The sequence below is a fragment of the Syngnathus floridae genome, chromosome 6 (genome assembly GCF_059516105.1).
Source record: "Syngnathus floridae isolate MCC-2025c chromosome 6, RoL_Sflo_1.0, whole genome shotgun sequence".
NCBI classification, from domain to species: domain Eukaryota; kingdom Metazoa; phylum Chordata; class Actinopteri; order Syngnathiformes; family Syngnathidae; genus Syngnathus; species Syngnathus floridae.
Window position 1 is genome coordinate 17,371,559 of NC_142418.1, and position 19,986 is coordinate 17,391,544.

The 19,986-nt window shown below is 44.1% G+C and overlaps 4 protein-coding genes across 7 annotated transcripts; 2 read left to right on the forward strand and 2 right to left on the reverse strand.

Annotated features, from left to right (window-relative positions):
* The first annotated feature begins 492 nt into the window (after positions 1 to 492).
* Positions 493 to 6,859, forward strand: ric8b (RIC8 guanine nucleotide exchange factor B). The gene is made up of 10 exons (XM_088378970.1): positions 493 to 686; positions 1,043 to 1,090; positions 1,558 to 2,190; positions 2,669 to 2,763; positions 2,894 to 3,044; positions 3,144 to 3,239; positions 3,303 to 3,447; positions 3,626 to 3,770; positions 3,831 to 3,950; positions 5,315 to 6,859. Exons 1-10 carry the CDS (start codon positions 603 to 605, stop codon positions 5,421 to 5,423), a joined length of 1,626 nt encoding a protein of 541 aa, XP_088235096.1. The 5' UTR covers positions 493 to 602; the 3' UTR covers positions 5,424 to 6,859.
* Positions 6,807 to 11,536, reverse strand: LOC148396997 (NAD-dependent protein deacetylase sirtuin-3). Of its 4 annotated transcripts, XM_088378976.1 has the most exons (10): positions 9,116 to 9,707; positions 8,960 to 9,018; positions 8,744 to 8,899; positions 8,402 to 8,609; positions 8,178 to 8,330; positions 7,881 to 8,113; positions 7,661 to 7,761; positions 7,438 to 7,599; positions 7,162 to 7,374; positions 6,807 to 7,079 (listed from the first exon to the last, which is right to left on the reverse strand). In XM_088378976.1, exons 4-10 carry the CDS (start codon positions 8,599 to 8,601, stop codon positions 6,966 to 6,968), a joined length of 1,176 nt encoding a protein of 391 aa, XP_088235102.1. In that variant the 5' UTR covers positions 8,602 to 8,609; positions 8,744 to 8,899; positions 8,960 to 9,018; positions 9,116 to 9,707; the 3' UTR covers positions 6,807 to 6,965. The 4 variants fall into 4 exon arrangements, with proteins under 4 accessions (XP_088235102.1, XP_088235100.1, XP_088235104.1 ...); XM_088378974.1 differs by having other exon boundaries at positions 8,960 to 9,707; XM_088378978.1 differs by having other exon boundaries at positions 6,807 to 7,076; positions 8,960 to 9,705.
* Positions 11,537 to 11,706: 170 nt separating this feature from the next.
* tmem263 (transmembrane protein 263) lies at positions 11,707 to 14,055 on the forward strand. Its single transcript, XM_088378979.1, has 3 exons — positions 11,707 to 11,870; positions 12,837 to 12,902; positions 13,509 to 14,055. Exons 2-3 carry the CDS (start codon positions 12,839 to 12,841, stop codon positions 13,805 to 13,807), a joined length of 363 nt encoding a protein of 120 aa, XP_088235105.1. The 5' UTR covers positions 11,707 to 11,870; positions 12,837 to 12,838; the 3' UTR covers positions 13,808 to 14,055.
* A 792-nt stretch (positions 14,056 to 14,847) lies between these two features.
* On the reverse strand, positions 14,848 to 18,736 carry LOC148396999 (uncharacterized). Its single transcript, XM_088378966.1, has 8 exons — positions 16,737 to 18,736; positions 16,451 to 16,635; positions 16,274 to 16,371; positions 16,027 to 16,205; positions 15,759 to 15,951; positions 15,515 to 15,662; positions 15,256 to 15,334; positions 14,848 to 15,178 (listed from the first exon to the last, which is right to left on the reverse strand). The coding sequence occupies exons 1-8, from the start codon at positions 18,661 to 18,663 to the stop codon at positions 15,087 to 15,089; spliced, it is 2,901 nt and encodes a 966-aa protein (XP_088235092.1). The 5' UTR covers positions 18,664 to 18,736; the 3' UTR covers positions 14,848 to 15,086.
* Between the last annotated feature and the right edge of the window lie 1,250 nt (positions 18,737 to 19,986).

A 19,986-nucleotide genomic window follows, 5' to 3' on the forward strand; every position in this document is an offset into this window, starting at 1 on the left:
GTATTTTTTCTACATTACATATTAAATAAAAATATTGTTTTGGTGTAACCTGAAAAAAATAAATGGAGATGTAACAGTAAATTGCAAGAAATTAAATAATGATTAATTCTGATTTTTTTTCTAGTTTTTGTTATAAATGAAATTCTGAAAATAATTAAGTAAATTATTTGATTATTACTCAAAAGATTGTTTTGTATAATTCAGAAACAAATGATTAAGAAATGTAACTTAGATATACATTTAGTGTACTTACATTTTAATGGAAATATACAGGATCATTCATTATAAAATAATACATGGCTACAAATTGAAGCGTGTACTCATAAAATTTTGTGTAATTTCTTTAAAACAAATTACATACTTCAAAGTAAAGTCTATTGTTTCATTTTCAAAGCAAAATACGTTAGCTATCAGAACAACGAAAAATTCCGTCGCTGGAAGCGGTTTGTAAACACACCGCAAAAGACACCCAGACAGAAACAGTGTTAAAATTTCCGTACCGGTGAACCGACACTTAAACGCATCAAGCTAGCCTGACAGCTAGCTAGCTAGCCGCTCAAAAGACACTCAAGCAGCCGTGTAGTGTTTCTCTAACAGCCGCCATGGACTTAAATAATGTGTTGTCGCAGCTCGAAAGTGCTAACGACGTGGACATTGAGGAGCTTCTCCGGGAGTTTAATCGAGAGGTAAGTAGTACTCATTTATTGTTTGTTTTCTACCTCCGCTAAAAACAAATGTAGCAAGAGCGTCAGCTAGCAGACTTGCTAATTAAGCGGATTGCCTTTTAAGCAAGCAAGTAATCCCGATGAGCCTCCTAAAGACACAAGTAAAGCCTTGTGATGTTTAATGTCCATGTTCTGCTTTTGTTCTGACGCTAACATTGCACGTCAAGCACACACTATCATAAACAACGTCTTTTTGTAGTTTGTGGAGTCATTAAGCAACATTTAGTGGTTTCATGCAACATTCCCTTCTATTGTGCAGTTGGTATGTCGATTATCTACAATGAGCTTTACCTTTTTTTTTTTTTTTTTTTTCTCAGAACAGCCACACCTTCACTTTTGACCAGAAGGAGGAAACACTGCGCAGTGTAAGCAAACGCCATCATTGTATTGCATCCATCATCCGCCAGAGTACCCTTATAAGGGCGGCGGCTGAACTGGACCCCATTCCAGCTGGTAAACTGTAACGTTAGAGTTGACTTTATTTTTATGTTCTGCAGAGATAAGTTCAGTCTTTCAAAAGTGCAGTCCAGGAATCAATTTCTGGAAACGCGCTGCCGTGATAGTCATAAAATTATTTTCATTATTGTAATTTGATTTATAATGTACTCATTTTTCTTGGTTCATTATAGGTTAGCCCCAAAACATTTATTTTCCCACATTCATTTATTGAAAAACATGAAAAGAGAACCTTGAAAAAAATATCATTGCATAATAAATTGCAATCACAATATTGAGGATTTGTATTCATAATATTTATTTAATCATTTTAAAATCGTCCAGCCCAAGACTTGAATTGGACATCTCAGATCTTTATTCCACGTTGCCGTTACAGAAGCTGTGCCAGAGTGTGCTGATCGTACTGGGGATGCAAGTGCCGCTCAGCTGTCAGAAGACATGTCTGGAGACCCTCCGCATCCTCTCCCGCGACAAGTGCGTCCTGGCACCAGTCGCCACCCGTGACGGCATGCTGACTCTGGCCAGGATGGCCCAATTGAGCGGCGGGGAGACGGCGGGCGACGGCCAGGAGCCCCCGCAGCCGAGCGCGCCGGTGGCCGAGGAGGAGAGGGTGGTGGTGGTGGAGGCCCTGAAGTGCCTGTGCAACGTGGTGTACAACAGCGCGGCGGCTCAGCAAGTGAGCGTGGACGTGAAGCTGGCCCACGGCCTGTGCGCCAGCCTGCGCACGGCCGCCGCGTGGCACCACGAGGTGGGCCTGTTCACACTTCGCCTCCTCTTCCTGCTGTCGGCACTGCGCTCGGATCTGCGGGTGGAGCTGCGGAGGGAGAGGCAGGTGGTGAAGCTCCTGGCCGAGGTGTTGGAGCACACCCTGGACGTGAGGTGGGACGGCACCTACGAGGCGGCCCGGCCGGACCCGCAGTCCCTGCCCCTGCCCGCTGAGGACAACGACAGAGCGATGGAAGCTCTCAAAGCCCTGTTCAACCTCACTGTGTGCAATGCCGACGGCAAGGTGAGTGCTTGGTGTTGCCGATTGACCTCAAAGTTGGTCAGGATGGTCTCGTAACAGGTGGCAAGGGCTTAAGGTGGGGATTAGGCTCACGGTTCTCCTGGAGTTTATCCTGGCTGACTTTGTGCTGGACTACACCCTGGACTGGTTGCCAGCCAAATGTTCTCCATTCGTCCTTTGGCGGGTCTGCAAGTGCCCTGCACCTAGCTGGCAACCAGGGCGGGGTGTGTTCCCTACCTGTTGCCAAAAGTCATCTGGGAGACGCCCGTCTCACACTCGTGTACACGCCCTGCAATAACATCTAGAGGTCCGCAAGGAAATTCATTGTATCATCACAAGACTAAATGCAGCTAAAGAAATAAATTCTTTATTGTCACCATATCGTTATCATATTGGACAAGATCTGTTTGTCTGGTAACAAGCCAAACAGTGTCTGAATTTTTAAAATTCATGTGTTTTTTGTTTTTTTATTATTTTTTAGGAAGGTGACCACCAGTACAGAATCATTGCTGCCATCTTGCGCCATGTGCTGATGTTAAGAACTGAGACAGAGGAGAAAACAGAGGAAGCACACAGGTGGGGGACTCAAGCTTTTTTGTGCACACATATTTTGACGTTTTACCATTACAGCTTATATTTTTTATTATAATCAGTCCACAATGTTAAAAATGCAAGCAACTGACTTGTTGTTTGTTGTAACTCTTAGCCACGCCGTCAACCTGCTCAACAACCTGCCCGTGTCCTGCCTGGACGTCTTAATCGACCTGCCCGTACGGGGAGGCCTGGAGGAATATGGTGGCAAAAACATGGACGCCATACAGGTCTTACTGGACTTTATGGAGAAACGGATAGACAAGGTAAAAGTTTGCAGCAATGGCGGCGGCTAATGTGCGCTAGCTTGACGGATGTTACTTTTAGCGTTAGCGTGCACGGCTAACGATGCGTATATGTGTCAGGGCTCCAACTACAAGGAGGGTCTTACTCCTGTGCTCAGCCTGCTGACTGAAGGCTCCAGACACCACAGAGAGATCCGCAGATATATCAAAGCTCAGGTACTGCAAAAGCCACAACAACACCTTTCTCGTCAATCTTCATCTGGTTTGTCCACTCCACAGGTGCTTCCCCCACTCACGGATGTGAAGATCAGGCCGGAGGTCGGAACCACCACCAGGAACAAACTGGTGCGCCTGATGACGCACGTGGAGATGGCAGTCAAGCAGGCGGCCGCAGAGTTTCTCTTTGTTTTGTGTAAAGAGAGCGGTAAGGACAGAGGGCAAGCATGCCAGAGTAAATTTCCAGGCGCTGCCTCGTCAAGGCTCATTCGGCAAAATCAATTTATCAGAGTTTAGGATCATGGCCGATTTTCCGTCGTTGGTTTTTTATGTTCACCCAATTCCGTGTTGATGAGTGAAACTTGTGTTGGGCGTGTGATGTTTAGTGGACAACCTGTTGAAGTACACGGGCTACGGCAACGCGGCGGGACTCCTGATGGCACGAGGCCTGCTGGGAGGAGGGAGGGGGGAGACCGAGTACTCGCCCGACGAAGACTCCGACACCGAAGAGTACAAAACTGCCAAACCTTTGTAAGTGGAGGAGGGGGTCATGTGGCTTTTGCATATTTCATAAAAAAATCACCTTCCTAGCATCAACCCCATCACCGGTCATGTGGAAGAACCCATGCCCAACCCCATGGAGGAGATGACCGAGGAACAGAAGGAGTACGAAGCCCAGAAGCTTGTCAACATGCTGGACAAGTTGTCAAGGTAACCACGGCAACCACCAGTTATTTATTGAACAGGGCAAAGAGTGGAATAGAAAACGAGAAGAGCGGTCAGATGCTCACCAGGGTTATAATTAGTTTCATTATTTCTCATCGCAAGTCACTTTTTTCATTTTAATTCCGGTTTGTCATCCAGTGCAAGTTCGGAGGCGTATTTGAGGTGTTTGCCGTCTAAAGGTGTTGACAGGCTTGACTAACATTTTAACAAGCACCTCAGCGCTGACCTTTGCCGCGCTCGCATCCCAACGCCCGTCTCGTCTCTCCCCGCCAACCGAGTCGTCCCGGCAAGAATCTCCTCCGGGTCAATTAGACGGGGGGGGGGGGGAGCTGAGATGGACCCGGTTATTAGGGCTCTATTAATTAGGCTCTGCACCTAATTGGTTAACGGAGCAGACCTGTCGCGCAGGTTTCTATTCATGTTTTTAATAACCGATGCAACTGTCCAGACTTTATTCGCGCGAGGCGAAACAAATGCACCGGCTCGGCCATTGTGGCAAAAGGCTGATGCGTAATGAGGCACGTGCGGCCGAGGAGGAAAATTCCTTTCCAAGAACCGCTTCGTCTTTCTTTCGACTCCAGAACACACAGACTCTAAGGGGGATGAATCAACCCTGAAAGAATGTCCTCGACTAACTGCTTAACCGGTCCTCCAATTAGCACATACTCCACCTGCACGCCTTTTGTGAATTTGTGTCTTGTTTTTAATTGGGCGAGATGATGCTGCACGGTTCTTCTCCTGACATTTGACCAGTGACTTTGGGAATTGTTGACGTTATTGAGCTGTAAGATATACTCCAATAGTTGTTGTTGTTTTTATTTACTTTAAATTAAAGAAAAAATAATCCCACTGGGACTGGCTCTTAGGTTTTGATCTTGACACCTGTTCTCCATTTTTTTTTTTTTTTTTTTTTTTTTTTTTAATTAGCTCTTGTGTGAACAGTTTTTGTCTTGCAATTGGCTGGGCCCAGTTCAGGGTGTGATCAGACTAAAAAGTTAAGTCTTGGCATCAACAATTGTGAGCGTAGTCATCTTAGAGGGAGTGGCGACATGCGCACACACACACACACAGAAGGTACTGTATAATTGGATTAGGATGAAGGAGCAGTCATGGCTTTGAGGAGATTAGCCCCAGTGCTGATCCTGTAATTAAACTGCCACTGGAGAGGAGAAGGAGAGCGGGTGAGGGGTTGTCTGGACAAGTGTCCATGACAGAGTTGGGAAAGTAAAATGATCTCACATTTGATCGATTTGTCTTTTAAACCAAGAGCTAGGTATTGTCTTCACTTCCATCTCATAAATTGTCAAAGTACAGGTTCCAACTCATGTCGGCCATGTTTTTGCGTGCAGGCAGAGCGTCATCCGTCCCATGGGAGTCAAACCGGACGGGACGTTAGCGCCACTGGAGGAAACCCTGCGTGCTCCGCCTGGAGACGATGCTGGATCTGACTCTGATTAGAACATGTTGGGGCGGGCAGGGACTGAGCCCGGAGGAAAAGAAAAAAAAAAAAAAGCTGTGTCACGCTTCCAGGGCTGGATCTATCAGACCACCTCATGGTAGGTGGATTCCTCTTTAGGGGTACGTTGTCCTACATATATCCTAAATTTATTTATTGTCTCCAATCATAGCCAAGCACAAGAATACACATCGTCTATCGAGACGTTTTTTGTTTTTCGCTTCACTTTTTTTGTTTGTACATATTAAAAAAAAAAAAAATTCTACTAATATACCGAGAACGTTCGCATGCCAGCATGCTCGACGTCCATTAAATTAACCCAATTCAGTTCGAGCGAAAGCACACCAGAGTTTCAAAGTTCCTCGAAAACTTTTATTGATCAATCATTCCATGGAGGAAGCAAATGCAGAGGATCCAGCCCCCGCAGTGTGTGACAGCTAAAATGGCGCGTGGGTCTCCATTCAGGAGGACTTTGTCCCCTCGTGACGGTGAAGAGACCTCACTGTTGCACCTTTTCGTTTTATTTTTCATTTCCAAGTCAAATCATAGTTGATTGAATGGCCATCATTCCTTCATTTGTACTTTGTAGTACTTATTCTCCATCTTTTTATGTTGTATTCACACATAGGCCTAAATTAAAACATGAAGTCGAGCAGGACAGACCTGTTTGAATATTTAAAACTCGGGAAGTGTCGCTGTGAATCGTTTTCGAAACTGAAAGTGATGTGCTCGGTGTTACTGTAAAGAAAATACCATTTTTGTTTCATTATTAAAAATACAGTGGTACCTTGACTTATAGAGTTCCCACAGTTTAATGCAAGTTATTTATTATTATTTTTTAATTAAATTGAAGACCCAACTTTGCACTGTTCACAATGTTGGCCAAACTGGCTCAAATCCAAAAATGTTCATCTGCTCTTCAGAATTGTGACCGAAACCACATCACTGACTTTGTTGGTTTTGTTATTGTGATTGCGAGAATGTTAATTTATTTTTGAGATTGGAATTCAATTCATTGTTCATCGCTATTTTAATTGATACATTGATTGATGCGTCTGATCAGGGAAAGTATAAACTCAAATCAAGGTCCCACTGTAATTTCTAAATCCAAATGACGGTACAACAGGCCTACAATTCTGTTCTTAACATTCCTTTCATCCAGTTGACTTTATTGGTGGTGAACCACCCCCATAAATGTTTTCAATTTATATTGATTGTCAAACACCTCAATTTGGTATGTTCTTTTTTTTTTTTTTTCCTGAGGAGAATGTGTTCTTTTTGCACACTTTTACATGCTGTAAACCTCACTTTATTTATTTATCTAGTAAAAGTTCACAAACAAAAGCAGGTTTAATAAAAAAAAAAAAAAAAATACAAGTTGTCAGTTTGGGCTTATTGCTCAACAGGCTTTATTAAATATTGCTTAAAATAGTCTTTATACTGTGTTAAAATGTTGACTGGATTTTTGTCACATTTTGTGATTTGTACATCCCACAGAGCGTCCGTCAAGAATAACCGTATGTTTGTGTCCAAGCTTCCCGCCATCAGTTTCTCGGGCAGGAGGAGGCCGAGCACTTGCTGTCCGTTTCGGAGTCCGACTCGTCGCAGTCGCTGCCACCGGTTTCGCTTCTGCTACTGACCAATGTTGGGACGTGCTGCTGGGAAAGATTCATTTGATTGATTTCTGTTTTGGGTCCCTAAAAATGGATGCAGGCACCCCTGCATGCTTTGAGAGCCAACCTCTTGTTCGTGACTCTTCATCAGCTCCACGATGTCGTCGTTCCAGCCCAACATTTCGGCAAACCTCCGCACCGTGTTCTCGAGGTCACCCAGTTCCGTGTGGTCCCCTCTGCGCATTGGGACCCTCAGGAAGGGGCCCACGGCGTGACGATTGAGGAGGAGGCGCGGCACCGTGGAGCGCACCGTGTTTACCAAGCTGGCAAAAGGCTCGATCTAAAAATTTTTGGGAATTCAGTAACACTGGAAGGTGAGAGGTCGGCGGGCGTTGCTGAGCACCTGCAGCGAGGTCCCCATGATGATGAGCAGGTCGGCTTTGGGGAAGTCTTTGGTGTGGAGGAAGTACTTCTGAGGAAGGTCCTCGCCGAAGAAGACCACGTCCGGCTTGACCGTGGCGGCGCAGAACGTGCACGTGGGGATGTCGCCGTTCATGATGGCTCGCTGGGAAAAACAAATGTTAAAACCGGGCTGGTCTTCACGAGGGTCAAAAGGTCGAGGGCACCTTTGCTTCCTCTGCCGGATACGATGTGTAGCACAGGTGACAGGAAGCGGTGGCAAAACTGCCATGGGCTTCTACCAGTTTCTCATCTGGGATGCCACACACTGAAGACAAGAAGGTCAGTGATATCAATTTTAAAAACGTTGGATGCTGTTCAAAAGAAATGTCACTTTTAAGACCTTCTGGCGAGAAGCCCGACTGTATCTTCCCGTGTGTCACTCACGTTTCTCCAGGCCGTCGATGTTCTGCGTGTACAAGCGGAGAAGCAGGCCTTTGTGGTGCAGCATGCGGATGAAGTAGTGGATGTAATTGGGTCTGTGGCTGCCGGGATAGAGCACCTTGGCCAAGGAGAAGAAAGGCTGCGGGTCGTTGGAGAAGTAGTCCACGTTGAAAATGGCTTCCGGGTAAGGGACATTGTATGCCTCCAAGTTGGCGTAAAGGCCCGTCCCTGGAGTTCTGATGGAAGGCAGTAGCCAGTTGAGGATGGGCGCTCAAATCAAGACGGGATCAGAAGACCAACCTGAAGTCGGGAATTCCGCTGGCGGTGCTGATTCCAGCTCCGGTCACCACCACTACGTTCTTACAGCGACCCAGCTTTATGAGGCGGGCCACAGAGGCCAGACCGCCACCAGATTTGGTCACATTCTGAGCTTGACCTAATTTCTTTTCTTCACTGGACAAGACAAGAGAAGATGCATTGGATATTTTCCCAGATGTCATCATCTGGTTCTGATGTTTTCCCACCTGGAAGTCGGGCCTCCCTGCCCGCTTACGCTCATCTGACAGAGGTCTTGGGCCAGGGCTGAGTCAGACTGCTTCTTACGCTGTTTCCCATACTGGCCCAGTCCAGAGTCCCCAGACTCAGCACCTCTGGAACTGCGTGTTGTTCTCACGACAGCAGGCCGCGGGGAACTTTTATCCTTGTTTGGCTTGGACGTGTTCATGCTGGCACCTTGAGACAATAACAAACTAGAATTAAAGACTAAAAAGGAGGAAATCTGCCATTTTCACTCAAAGTGGAATCATTCCAGTCAAGTCAAGGTAACACTGAAGACAAATCAACAGTGGGTGAATTTGATGACTCGCCATAAATCAATCCCCAGAAAGTCCAAACATCTGATGAACTTTGGTTTCCTCAGCACACTCATTCCTCTCAGGCCATATTTAGAAAGCCGTTAACATGGAATCAACTCTTCTTCAGTCTCCCTCAAGCGGCGCTGTGAGATGCTTTAAACCTGTCAACTGTTGAACAAAAGTGAATGGCTGCAATATATTTAGCAGACCCCCCCCCCCCCTTCCCACCTTTAGCCAGCCCTCACTTCTGAGAAGCTATGCAACAGTCCACAGCTGTGGCAGCTTTACTGTTCAGGGAAAAGCAAAGGGGTTAGTTGATTGTAGCACGACCTCCCCCCCCAACTCCCCAAAAAAAGGACCAAGATTGCCAATGTGTCAACAAACCCAGCTGGAGAACAGAAAAAGAAGATACCCCCCCCTCTTCTCCCTGAGATAAATGATACAGAGGCGGGATTCAATAAAGAGGGAACAGAGGAGCGCAGGGGGGGTGGTGGTGGTGGGGGGGGGGTCTTCTTTTCCAAAGCTCTTCAGAGAGGAATGAGTGATCAGCGAGAAAGCAGACAAAAGGATCTACAAGCCATAAAACACGGCTGCCTCGGAGGTAAGACCTTCTGCTTATTCTCTCTGATGGCCCCTTAGCGCCCCCTAGAGGCCACATGGATATACTTTTGATTGTACTGTAGAAAGGAACTAAAATATTCATTTGAGAGAAATAGCGCCACCATTTTTTTTTTTTAGCACATCCTGAAGAACTATTAAAAACAGCAGGACGTTGAGGTTATCTTTTGTGTGGACTCTCCTGCTGAGAACAGGCAATAAATCAGTCCACTTTGTTATTAAGGTGAAAATGGAGGAGACATCTTTAAAAAAAACTTTGAGAAGTCAAACATCAATGGCATTCGTGAGAGAAGGCCTAATTGTGATCAAAAAAGCTCTTAGTGTTCTTAAATGATAAAAGAATGACGAATCCTTGTATAAATGACAAAAGGTCTTTTTAAGAGGATTTGGGTGAACACCCCCAACCCCCTTACGCCCACCCCTCCCTTGTTTGGCCTTTCACGCAGTTTGCTCTTCACAGTGGAGAAGTCGAAGGGCCGTTGCGGTCCCCAGTGTACGGCAGCGCCGGACCACCAGCGGTGTCGCTGCTCACATGAGGGCTGCGGTGATCTCATTAGGACCCCGGCCCACAACACTGGGCACACTCCAGTGCTCACCATGATACCCCCCCCCCCCACACACAAAAAAGATAATCCTTTTACAATTTCAGTGGGAGGGGTTCAAATGCCAACAAAGAGCAAATCGAGTCCGAATAAAAAACAACCACATGTTGCTTATACTGCATTAACAGTGCCATTTGTAGGCCAGACAACAAAACGGAAAAGGTCGACTCGAGAACAAAATGTTTCCCGAGGCGCATTTACATTAGAAAAAAACTCACAGCACGTCGCCAACCAAAAATATCGCCAAGGTATATTGAAATAATTGACTTCCTCATGCCATCTAATGGAAGACCATTTAAATGCTCTGCACGTCATCACGTGCATAAATAGATGAACGAATTTAATTTTCACGAAAGGAACATTCCCATTCATGTCACCAGCTGATCCTCCTCCTGGTGGTGCTTGTCCTTTGCGTTTAACCCCTGCACTCTTTCTCGTCCCCCCACCTCCAAAAAATCAAAACAAGGGATGGCACCAGGCAGCTTGGTCGCCATGGAAACCTCTTCATCACTTGGTGAGAGAGGCAACAGCTCAATGTTGTGCCTCCCCACCTGCTCGCTAATGACATATCAGTGTGTGTAGCGCCTTTGTGCGGCCCTTCACCAACACAAAGCCGTGCGTGCTAATTTGTGTTAGCATATTGCTTGGTGTCACACAGGGGAAGGAGGACGACTAATGACTCTCGTCCCTCGTTACTCCTCTCAGGATCTGATGGCTTTCATTTCCAATATTATCTCGAGGTTATTAGCTCAGCTCAGATACCTTAAAAAGATGTTTGTCAGATGTTTTCCCCACCCTGTACAATAGTAATTCAAAATACATCATTATTAATATTAACATATCGTGGTAATTGTAGTTTTTAGATTTTTTAAAAATTTTATTTGTATTTTTTTTCTCTCTCTAGTGTGTTTATCAAAGCTTGAGGACTGTATTATCCAAATATTTTTCATTCTATTCAGTACAGTCTACAAATTACATCAATGAAGGATTAGACGGATTAGACTGCCCCCTGCTGTACTAAACAACAAATTGCATCTTGGATACTCTGGAAACTTGCATCTTTGTTTACTCTTTAAATAATTTGCAGAATAATAAATACATGTACACCTTAACAGCATATAACACTGTCCAGCAATTTTTAGCGTTGACTTGAGTGCTTACGTTTAGCTCAATACATGTCCAGTTGCGATGAACATTTACCTTTTGTCTCCACCGAGTAGAACGTCCGAGAGTCCAACCGACGGGGATGTTGCGGAATGGGCTGGAATAATTTTGCAAAATCTAGATTAAATTTGGATTAAATGAACAAAGACCACACGGAACCGTAAATGTACATAGCTGTCATTTTAGAGGCGGCTTCCGTACACTCGCGATGCCATTACAAACACTGGCGGGAAAAACGGAACTCGTCTCACGTGGTACAGCGTTTCCCTCCACGGTATTTTAGTTTGTGCTGAATTCATTATTTAAAAACGGCAAAATATGATGGAAAAATAAAATTTGAAAAATTATAAAATAAAAAAACAAAAAAACAAAACACGAGTGAAGACTTCACATAACCCTAAAAACTACCGAGCATACGTCATTTCCGTTTATGGACTGTAAACAAGTTCATACGAATCTATTTTTAATTTGAGAAATATAATATTAATATCAAACGGTATCAAATTTTCACGTGGTTTGAGTTTTTTTTTAATAGAACTAAATCGTATGACGAATGTACGCGAGCGATAAAAGAAAAATACGCACGCACACTCGCAAATAAGGGGGCGGAGCATAATCTTATTCCCTAGAAAAAAAACAACCTACTGGCACAGGCCAGTTTTTCCGTCGACAATCACACCCATTTACGCCTAATTTGTTATTTTAACACAATATTCGGACTCGACCCTTTGTGTTAAAGCGTGTAAAAAAAGAAGGTAAGTTGCCATATTGTCAACTTATTGGAGTTCATTACAAGATGTCATCAATAACAGCCGCTGCTCTTCAAACCGTCAGTTTGTTTAAAGCACGCTAAAACTTGAAAGAAATTTGTAGTATGAACAATGGAGGAAAAAAAAGATATATTTATATATTCCATGAGTTTTTACTCAAGTTGATAGTGAGGGGATGTGGTTCACCAGGAGAGAAGTGACGTGTTTGTCTGTGTGACCTAGAATATTCGAGAGAAGGCGAAAGAAACATGGATTTCCTACAGCGATATAAAACTGTCAAATTAAATTGAAAATGTCGCGTTTATGTTCTTTATAAACACGAATTCGGCCATTGCAGGCGGTCTCTGTTTCAGTTAGCGTAAAGTTAACCAAAGTTAGCTCTCGTGGGTTTTAGCCGCTTTGCTAGCTTGCGATGCTGCCCCCAATAATCGTCTTTAATCCTCGCTGCCACGTAGCCGCCCGACATATGTCAACATGTAACGGCGTGTCCTGGCTGCTTTATTGCCAGCAATGTTGTTTTTCATTAAATGGGCCGCCTGCCGCGATTCCACACCTCGTTGCAATTTAGGAGTCCTGCTGGCATTTATATTTGCAGTGAACAGGTCTACCTTGTTTTTGGGATGAGCAGCAACCAACACCCGAAAAAAACTCTTTATTTATGCGTCCAGTACTTTGAAAACATTTTGATGAAGCATTCCAAGTCATTGACATCTATTTTTAAATCCACGCCTTTGTTTTTTGTCCTCATTAGTGTTATTCTGCACGGTTGTTTAGAATTAATCGGTAGAACGAAACAAATCAATCCTCAGAATAGTTAGTTGTCCCGGATGTTTCGTATAAGCATGATTTCCAAGTTTGTGGTCTATTCTTGTGACTGTTTGCTCCTTGATATAATGCTGTATATCTATTTTTATTGATATGTTTATAATTATCTCCATTATTGCCCCACAGAGATGAGTGAAGCCGAGCAGGTGCTTGAGGGCGCACCTGCTAACCTCGATGAGTCAGGAGATTCAGGTCAGTGAATGAAGACTATATACTGCTGGGCTATATAATTCTGAATTCAGTTGGGATACATTTCGAATGAACTTGAAAAATCATGTTCTAACTGCATGGTACGTCTTACTTGAGATGACTAACAGCAATTTTTGAATGTCCTTCCACAAATCAGATTTTTATTGAAGTACCAACACTGACTATGGGGCCAAATGGCATCCAGACTGCCAAAAACCAAATAAGCTATAACTTAATTGTTTCTGTGATCCTGTTTCCAACCAAAAATGAATGAAAATGCACTTCTTTTTTTTCCCTTTTTGTTACAAGAGTGGTTAAAAATAAAATAAAGGAACATGAATATAATGAAATGTAGACCAAAGTAAAAACACTTATTGACATGCCAGCTCTGTTGAGTGGAAGCACCTTTTGCTAAAACCAAATTATGGCGGGGGTTTTTACTTTCTGAACTTGGATTTGACGCCTCAAAAAATTCTATGAAATAAACAAGCTGTAATTTCAATCCATCGAACAAATATTCGATTTGGAGTTGTGGGTCAGAAGAGAGCAGAGAAGATCTTTCTTGGCCTCACAGCTGCATTTCAGTGACATGTCGCGTTTATCCACCAGACCCCCTCAAAGAACACCCACCGACTCAGACGGGCATTCTGGGCAGGGTGGCGGGGGGCATGTATGGCGCCACCAAGGGGGCTTTAGGAGCTACCGTGGGCACCTTGTCCTGGATAGGAGGAAAAAGCCTGGATCTCACCAAGACGGCTGCCAGCACGGTGGCCGCCGCGCCTGCCGCCGGCGTGGGCTTAGTCAAAGGAGGAGTGTCCGCCGTTGCTGGTGGCGTGACGGCCGTCGGTTCCGCCGTGGTCAGCAAAGTTCCGATCGGAGGAGGCAAAAAGAAGGACAAGTCCGACTGAGGAGAGGGAAATTAAAAGCACACCGCCGGGGTGAGTTCGCTTGCCGGGTCGCAGCAGGAGGCGATAACACGGGACTCAAACAATCGATGTGAATGTGTTCTTTGCTGTTTATATTCGCATACTGGTCAAGATAATGACGTGTTCAGAAACTCCAAATAAGAGACTGCGCTTATTTTTTCCGTGAGGAACATTTCCCTTCTCACCTGTGCGTCAAGTGGTCCAATAAAATGTCCGTGTCTGATTTTTGATTACAAGCCTCAGGACTGTTTTCACTGCGGGCTTCACAAGCCAAGCCCTAAATGCACTTGAGTATCACCAGCAAGACAATCAGCCAGGAATACGAATCTATAATAATTGAACATCACCTTTTTTTTGTTCAATTTTTTTACTTATATTAAGTCATGCACTCCAAATCAAAAAGAACATTCTGACAACTTTTCAGGGCCACTAAACTTTAGAAGAATTTAATCTGACCAGCTTCTTGTCCGTGCTCAGCAAGTTGTGTAAAATGTGTTGATGTGTGCGTTCAAATCTTACGAGAACGTAAACCACACCTGAAAAGTCATCAAGGTGTTTTATTCACCCCCAACTTTTGGTGAGGAATCTAAATTCACTCCACCCCCCCCCTAAAAAGATCCACAAATATATCTGAAGAGCTGAAATCAGATTTAAAATCAACATTTGAATGTCAAACCAACACTGAACTCAAATGTACCAGCGTCTCAAGTTTGGCTTTCAGGGTCGTCGTTCATGTTTACTCATGAGACGTGAATGCATTTTTTTTTTATTTTGATGGCAATTATCTGTAAAGTGTTAACTGTCATGTTAGTAAAACTCTTCTGACTACCTTTGAATAAAGAAATTGTAAATAATACAATAAATTGTGAAGTATTGTGTGAGTGTGAGATGCAGAAGAAATATTGCAAGCTTTTATTTTATCTTAGATACAGATATTATCTTAACATGAGAAAAAAATGCTTTGTGTTCATGGTTTGTTCTCTTGACACTTTTGTTATAAAAGAGAGACGAGTCAAGTCAGCTCAATTACAACCGTTCGATATATTTACAAAAAGTATTGTGGGACACAAAATATAAGTATTCATAGCACATAAAAGCACTTTTTAATATTGTTTGCTTACAAGCATTTGCGGAATCCATTTCACTCATTCCAAGGTACGAGGCATTCGCCTTACCGTAGACTTTCAAGATATATCTAAGTCAGCTAACTTGCTACCAATATGCTATTTGAATGAAATGTCAACGTATGCAACTGAGCTGTTTACTCTTTGGGGCCAACCACCTGCACAGGTCCAGCGGAGACCACAATCCTTGATTCTGTCATCTTCTTGCCCATATTTTTCACGTTTCTCCCTTTTATAAAAATAAAAAGTACGGTTAGCTAAAGTGCTACATTCCAAATTATAAATACATAGAGAGAAATCCCTTACTTTTTCGAGTGAAGCAATTTGGCTCACAAGGGAAGCCAGATGCAGCGTTGCAGATCGATGTACTGCAGTGAATGTACACCTAGAAAACGAGATCGGTGCAGATTGATAAGTGCCATTCACTGCCAACTGTTGCAGTACAAAATAACGGTGTGTGTCTTTCGCTGTGTTTGAAGAGAGCCTGGTCACTGTCACTGTGACACGGTCAAAACCCTTTAAAGCTCTGTCAACAATTCCAAGAATTTTTGTTGGCTGTACTTACTTGTTCCTTTTGTGGCTCTAGTGAGTTAGGGTCCACAAAGGTAAACATTTGGAAAACGAAACGCCTGTAATGACTTGGGAAGTCCACACCAGAGTTGGAACCAACTGGAACCAGAGTGGAACTGTAGCGATCGTCCCTGTTAGGACACCTGGAGAAAGAACAGAGAATTAACAAGGTCTTTGTGTTCACTAAAATCCCTCAACCATAGTCAGGCAGTCAACTGTCTACAATAAAATATTTTTACCCATCAATGATAAGGTCCCACTGAGGCATGCTGTGAGGATTTGCATGAGTGGTGGTCCAACAGCGCCCAAGGTTAAGGACAATGTTGGGGTCAGTCCTTTCCATGAGATGAACCTCCACATACACAGGATCCCTCAAGATTCTGGTCACAGGATAGTCCGACTCCGTATAGTACGAGTTGTAGGCCACGTCCTCTGCGGGTACAAAGAGACATACTCGTGAGATTCTATCTCCAGACAAAGCAAGGTGCGGGTGGTACATGCACATACCTTCATTACAACCCTTGACTATGCATTTTGCTTTACCCAACCTCAGATGCACGTTGATGGGACCCGTAGCAGACACTGATATAGGAGGCAACTCTAATTGTAGAACTTCCACAACCGTAGTTACAATAGAAGACGTAGTCTCGATTGAAGTCGTAGTGTATCGACACTGGAAGAGTAAACTGAAAAGAACAATTACACCAGGTTAATCCTTCGAGGATTTCGTTTGACAGGAATCGTAATTGCTTACTCATAGCTACTGTCCCTGGTTATGGCACCCATAGGTCCCATTCCCACTTCATATGATGAGGTCATCCTATTCTCATAGATTATCTGACCAGGCTCCTCCTGCAAGAAGATGTTTCTCAGCAAATATAAACCTGGACTTGAGTATTATTTTTTTGTCGTTTGAAAATTCGGATCTTACAGCCACAACAGTGCCACAAGTGGTCACGGGAAACTGGTAGATGGCAAAGGCAGAATTTGAGTCAGTACTGGTGCAGCTAGGACCATCTCCCAACATTGAGATGGTTTCAAGGTCGATGTTGGGTAAAGTGGCATGTCTGGCCACGACCACAATAAACTGACCATCCTTGGTGCATTGGACAGTCACTACGAGGACACAAAAGCGATGAGATACATCACGGATTTTTCATTGCATTTATACAGAGGACAAATAAGTTAGCTTGATCGTAAGATCCTCAGAAACTCACCCATCTTCCCAAAGTAGCACGTGCCTTCGTTATAGCAGCAGTTAAGAGCTTCACAATCTGTCGCAGAGATATCTGAACTTCCGCATGGGACTCGAGTATTAGGATACACATCGCAGATATTGACAGGTGTGGGCTTCTGGGGTTCGGGGTTCGGGGGGTTCTTCGTTTGTTGGTCATAAATGAAAACACCCTTTGCAGGGTAATAAATTGGGAAAGGATAAGGATTAACAGGATTTCCCCCTGAAGGATTTTGACCAGGAATCTGCCCTGAAGGATTTTGACCAGGAATCTGCCCAGAAGGATTTCGACCAGGAATCTGCCCTGAAGGATTTTGACCAGGATTCTGCCCTGAAGGATTTTGACCAGGAATCTGCCCAGAAGGATTTCGACCAGGAATCTGCCCTGAAGGATTTCGACCAGGAATCTGCCCTGAAGGATTTTGACCAGGATTCTGCCCTGAAGGATTTTGACCAGGAATCTGCCCAGAAGGATTTCGACCAGGAATCTGCCCTGAAGGATTTTGACCAGGATTCTGCCCTGAAGGATTTTGACCAGGAATCTGCCATGGAGGATTTTGACCAGGAATCTGCCCTGAAGGATTTCGACCAGGAATCTGCCCTGAAGGATTTTGACCAGGATTCTGCCCTGAAGGATTTTGACCAGGAATCTGCCATGGAGGATTTTGACCAGGAATCTGCCCTGAAGGATTTTGACCAGGAATCAGCCTGATAGGATTTTGACCAGGAATCTGCCATGGAGGATTTTGACCAGGAATCTGCCCTGAAGGATTTTGACCAGGAATCAGCCTGAAAGGATTTTGACCAGGAATCTGCCATGAAGGATTTTGACCAGGAGTCTGCCCTGGTATATAAATCCAATCATTTCTAACAGGACCTTGGTCTGTAAGAATTTTGGGAGGATTGGGTCCAACAGGATTTGAAACAGGGTTCTGCCCTTGTTGAGACTCCCAATTGTGAGGTTTGTTTACAGGCATCTGCCCTCCAGGATACATACCTGGATTCTGCCCTTGTTGAGACTCCCAATTGTGAGGTTTGTTTTCAGGCATCTGCCCTCCAGGATACATACCTGGATCCTGCCCTTGTTGAGACTCCCAATTGGGAGGTTTGTTTACTGGCATCTGCCCTCCAGGATACATACCTGGATTCTGCCCTTGTTGATACTCCCGAGTGTAAGGTTTGTTTCCAGGCATCTGCTCTCCAGGATATGTACCTGGATTCTGCCCTCCAGGAATTTGAACAGGTTGCTGTCCCGGAGAAACAGGCCTAACATGGATCTGGCTTCCAGGAATTCGACTAGGATTCCGTCCTGGGGGAACAGGGTTGACAGGAATCTGGCGTTCAGGAATTTCAACAGGATTCCGTCCTGGGGAAACAGGGTTGACAGGAATCTGGCCTCCAAAAGTAACAGGATTCGGTCCCGGGGGAATAGGGTTGACAGAAGTCTGGCCTCCAGGAATTTGAACAGGATTCTGTCCCGGGGAAACAGGCTTGAAAGGATCCTGGCCTCCAGGAATTTGAACAGGATTCTGTCCCGGGGAAACCGGCTTGAAAGGATCCTGGCCTCCAGGAATTTGAACAGGATTCTGTCCCGGGGAAACAGGCCTAACAGGAATCTGGCCTCCAGGATTTGTCATAGGATTCTGCCCTCCAGGATTTTGACCAGTATTTGTCCATCCAGGATTTTTAACAGCATTCTGGCCTAGAGGAGGAACGATGAGAGGAGGACTAGATAACACCGGATGCGTAGGATCCAACGGTTTGTTTGGAACGAGGTCATCACTAAAATACACGGGACCCACTGAATACGGAGGTCTTGTATAAAGATACCATGCCTTTACTCCGGTCCTTGTAAAGCATACCAGCAGCATTAATGCCACTAAGAAGCTAACACCCCTGTGGTCTGCCATGGTTTCACTCTGGTTGGACCTGGACTGTCCCCAAGTGGCCCGCCTATGTGAGCTGATGCATTTATACGGAACTAGAACCGATGACTTTTCACAACCACACCTCCTCAAATTGAGGCTGTTTTTGTCAATGGCCACTCAAAGGGTTAAGGGCTCTTTTTATGTAATCCGATTTTTTTTCTTGTTTGGTGTTTTTTTTAACTGGGCTGTTTTAGAAGCTTTTTTGGAAGCTCGTCAAGGTCTTGCAAGGTGATGAGTGGCATTGTGACATGACGTTACGAGCAGTATTGATGTCACAAAAACCTTTTCAAAGGTCTTTGTGAACCACGTTTGTTGCCAACCGCAGCATCGGTGGTATCGATCTTCCGCTTGAACCAATATACGCAAGCTTCTATCAAAATATGTTTTGAAAATTAGATTGACCAATAGTCTTAAATTAATTCCAAGATTCACTTGTTTGGAGATTTTTTTATACAGTTTCAATCTTTTCTATTTCAGTTTGAATCTTTTCTAAATCTATTGACCTCAATGGTGCATCAGTTAATTATTAAACAAGTTGACATTTTGTTTAAGGAAAAAATTAAACTTTATGACAAGTGTAAAATGTATATACCCATAGTGAATATAAAATTTGATTCATACGAATTTGTAAATACATCTATTTAAAAGGAACCCGTTTTAGAGCTGCTATGAAAGTTATCAGGCAGGTGGCTAGCCAAAAGCCTTGCCAAGGGTACGAGTGTTCTCATCGGGGGTGACCATGGACATTGAGCAGCTGGTCACCGTGACTTGTTGGCTTCAAAATGACCATCCAACTCCACTGGACAGAAAGGAGCCAGCAGATAGGGGGGACGGGGTGAGTGTGTGTGGGAGGGGGGGGGCTGTGCAGAAATAAATGTGAGCTATACAATCTGTGTGTCTGTTCTCACAAGATTTGAGCAGGAGGTAATTGAGGTATTTCCAACAATATTTATTTATATTAAATATTTATTGTTTTACCATTAGTGCAGCATATTGATATCACTGCGGGGGTTTGTCACTCCTGCAGGGGCACGGAGGATTCCATGTTGTTCTGATCATACAGTTTTTGTTGAGCTAAGGCACATATTTTACATTTGAAAATGTTCATGTCTTACCAAAAATGTCACAAAAGTGTATATTTACAATGTAATAATCTTCTTTCAGTTTAGGTACAAATGTTTTCACATAATGTGAAATCTGGACAGAAGTTAATCGTGCCTTCTGCCCTCTAGTGGTAGAGCATTTAAATGTTCTACCTGTTGCTAAAAATGGAGGTGCATTGTTTATACAAAATGAATCATTTTT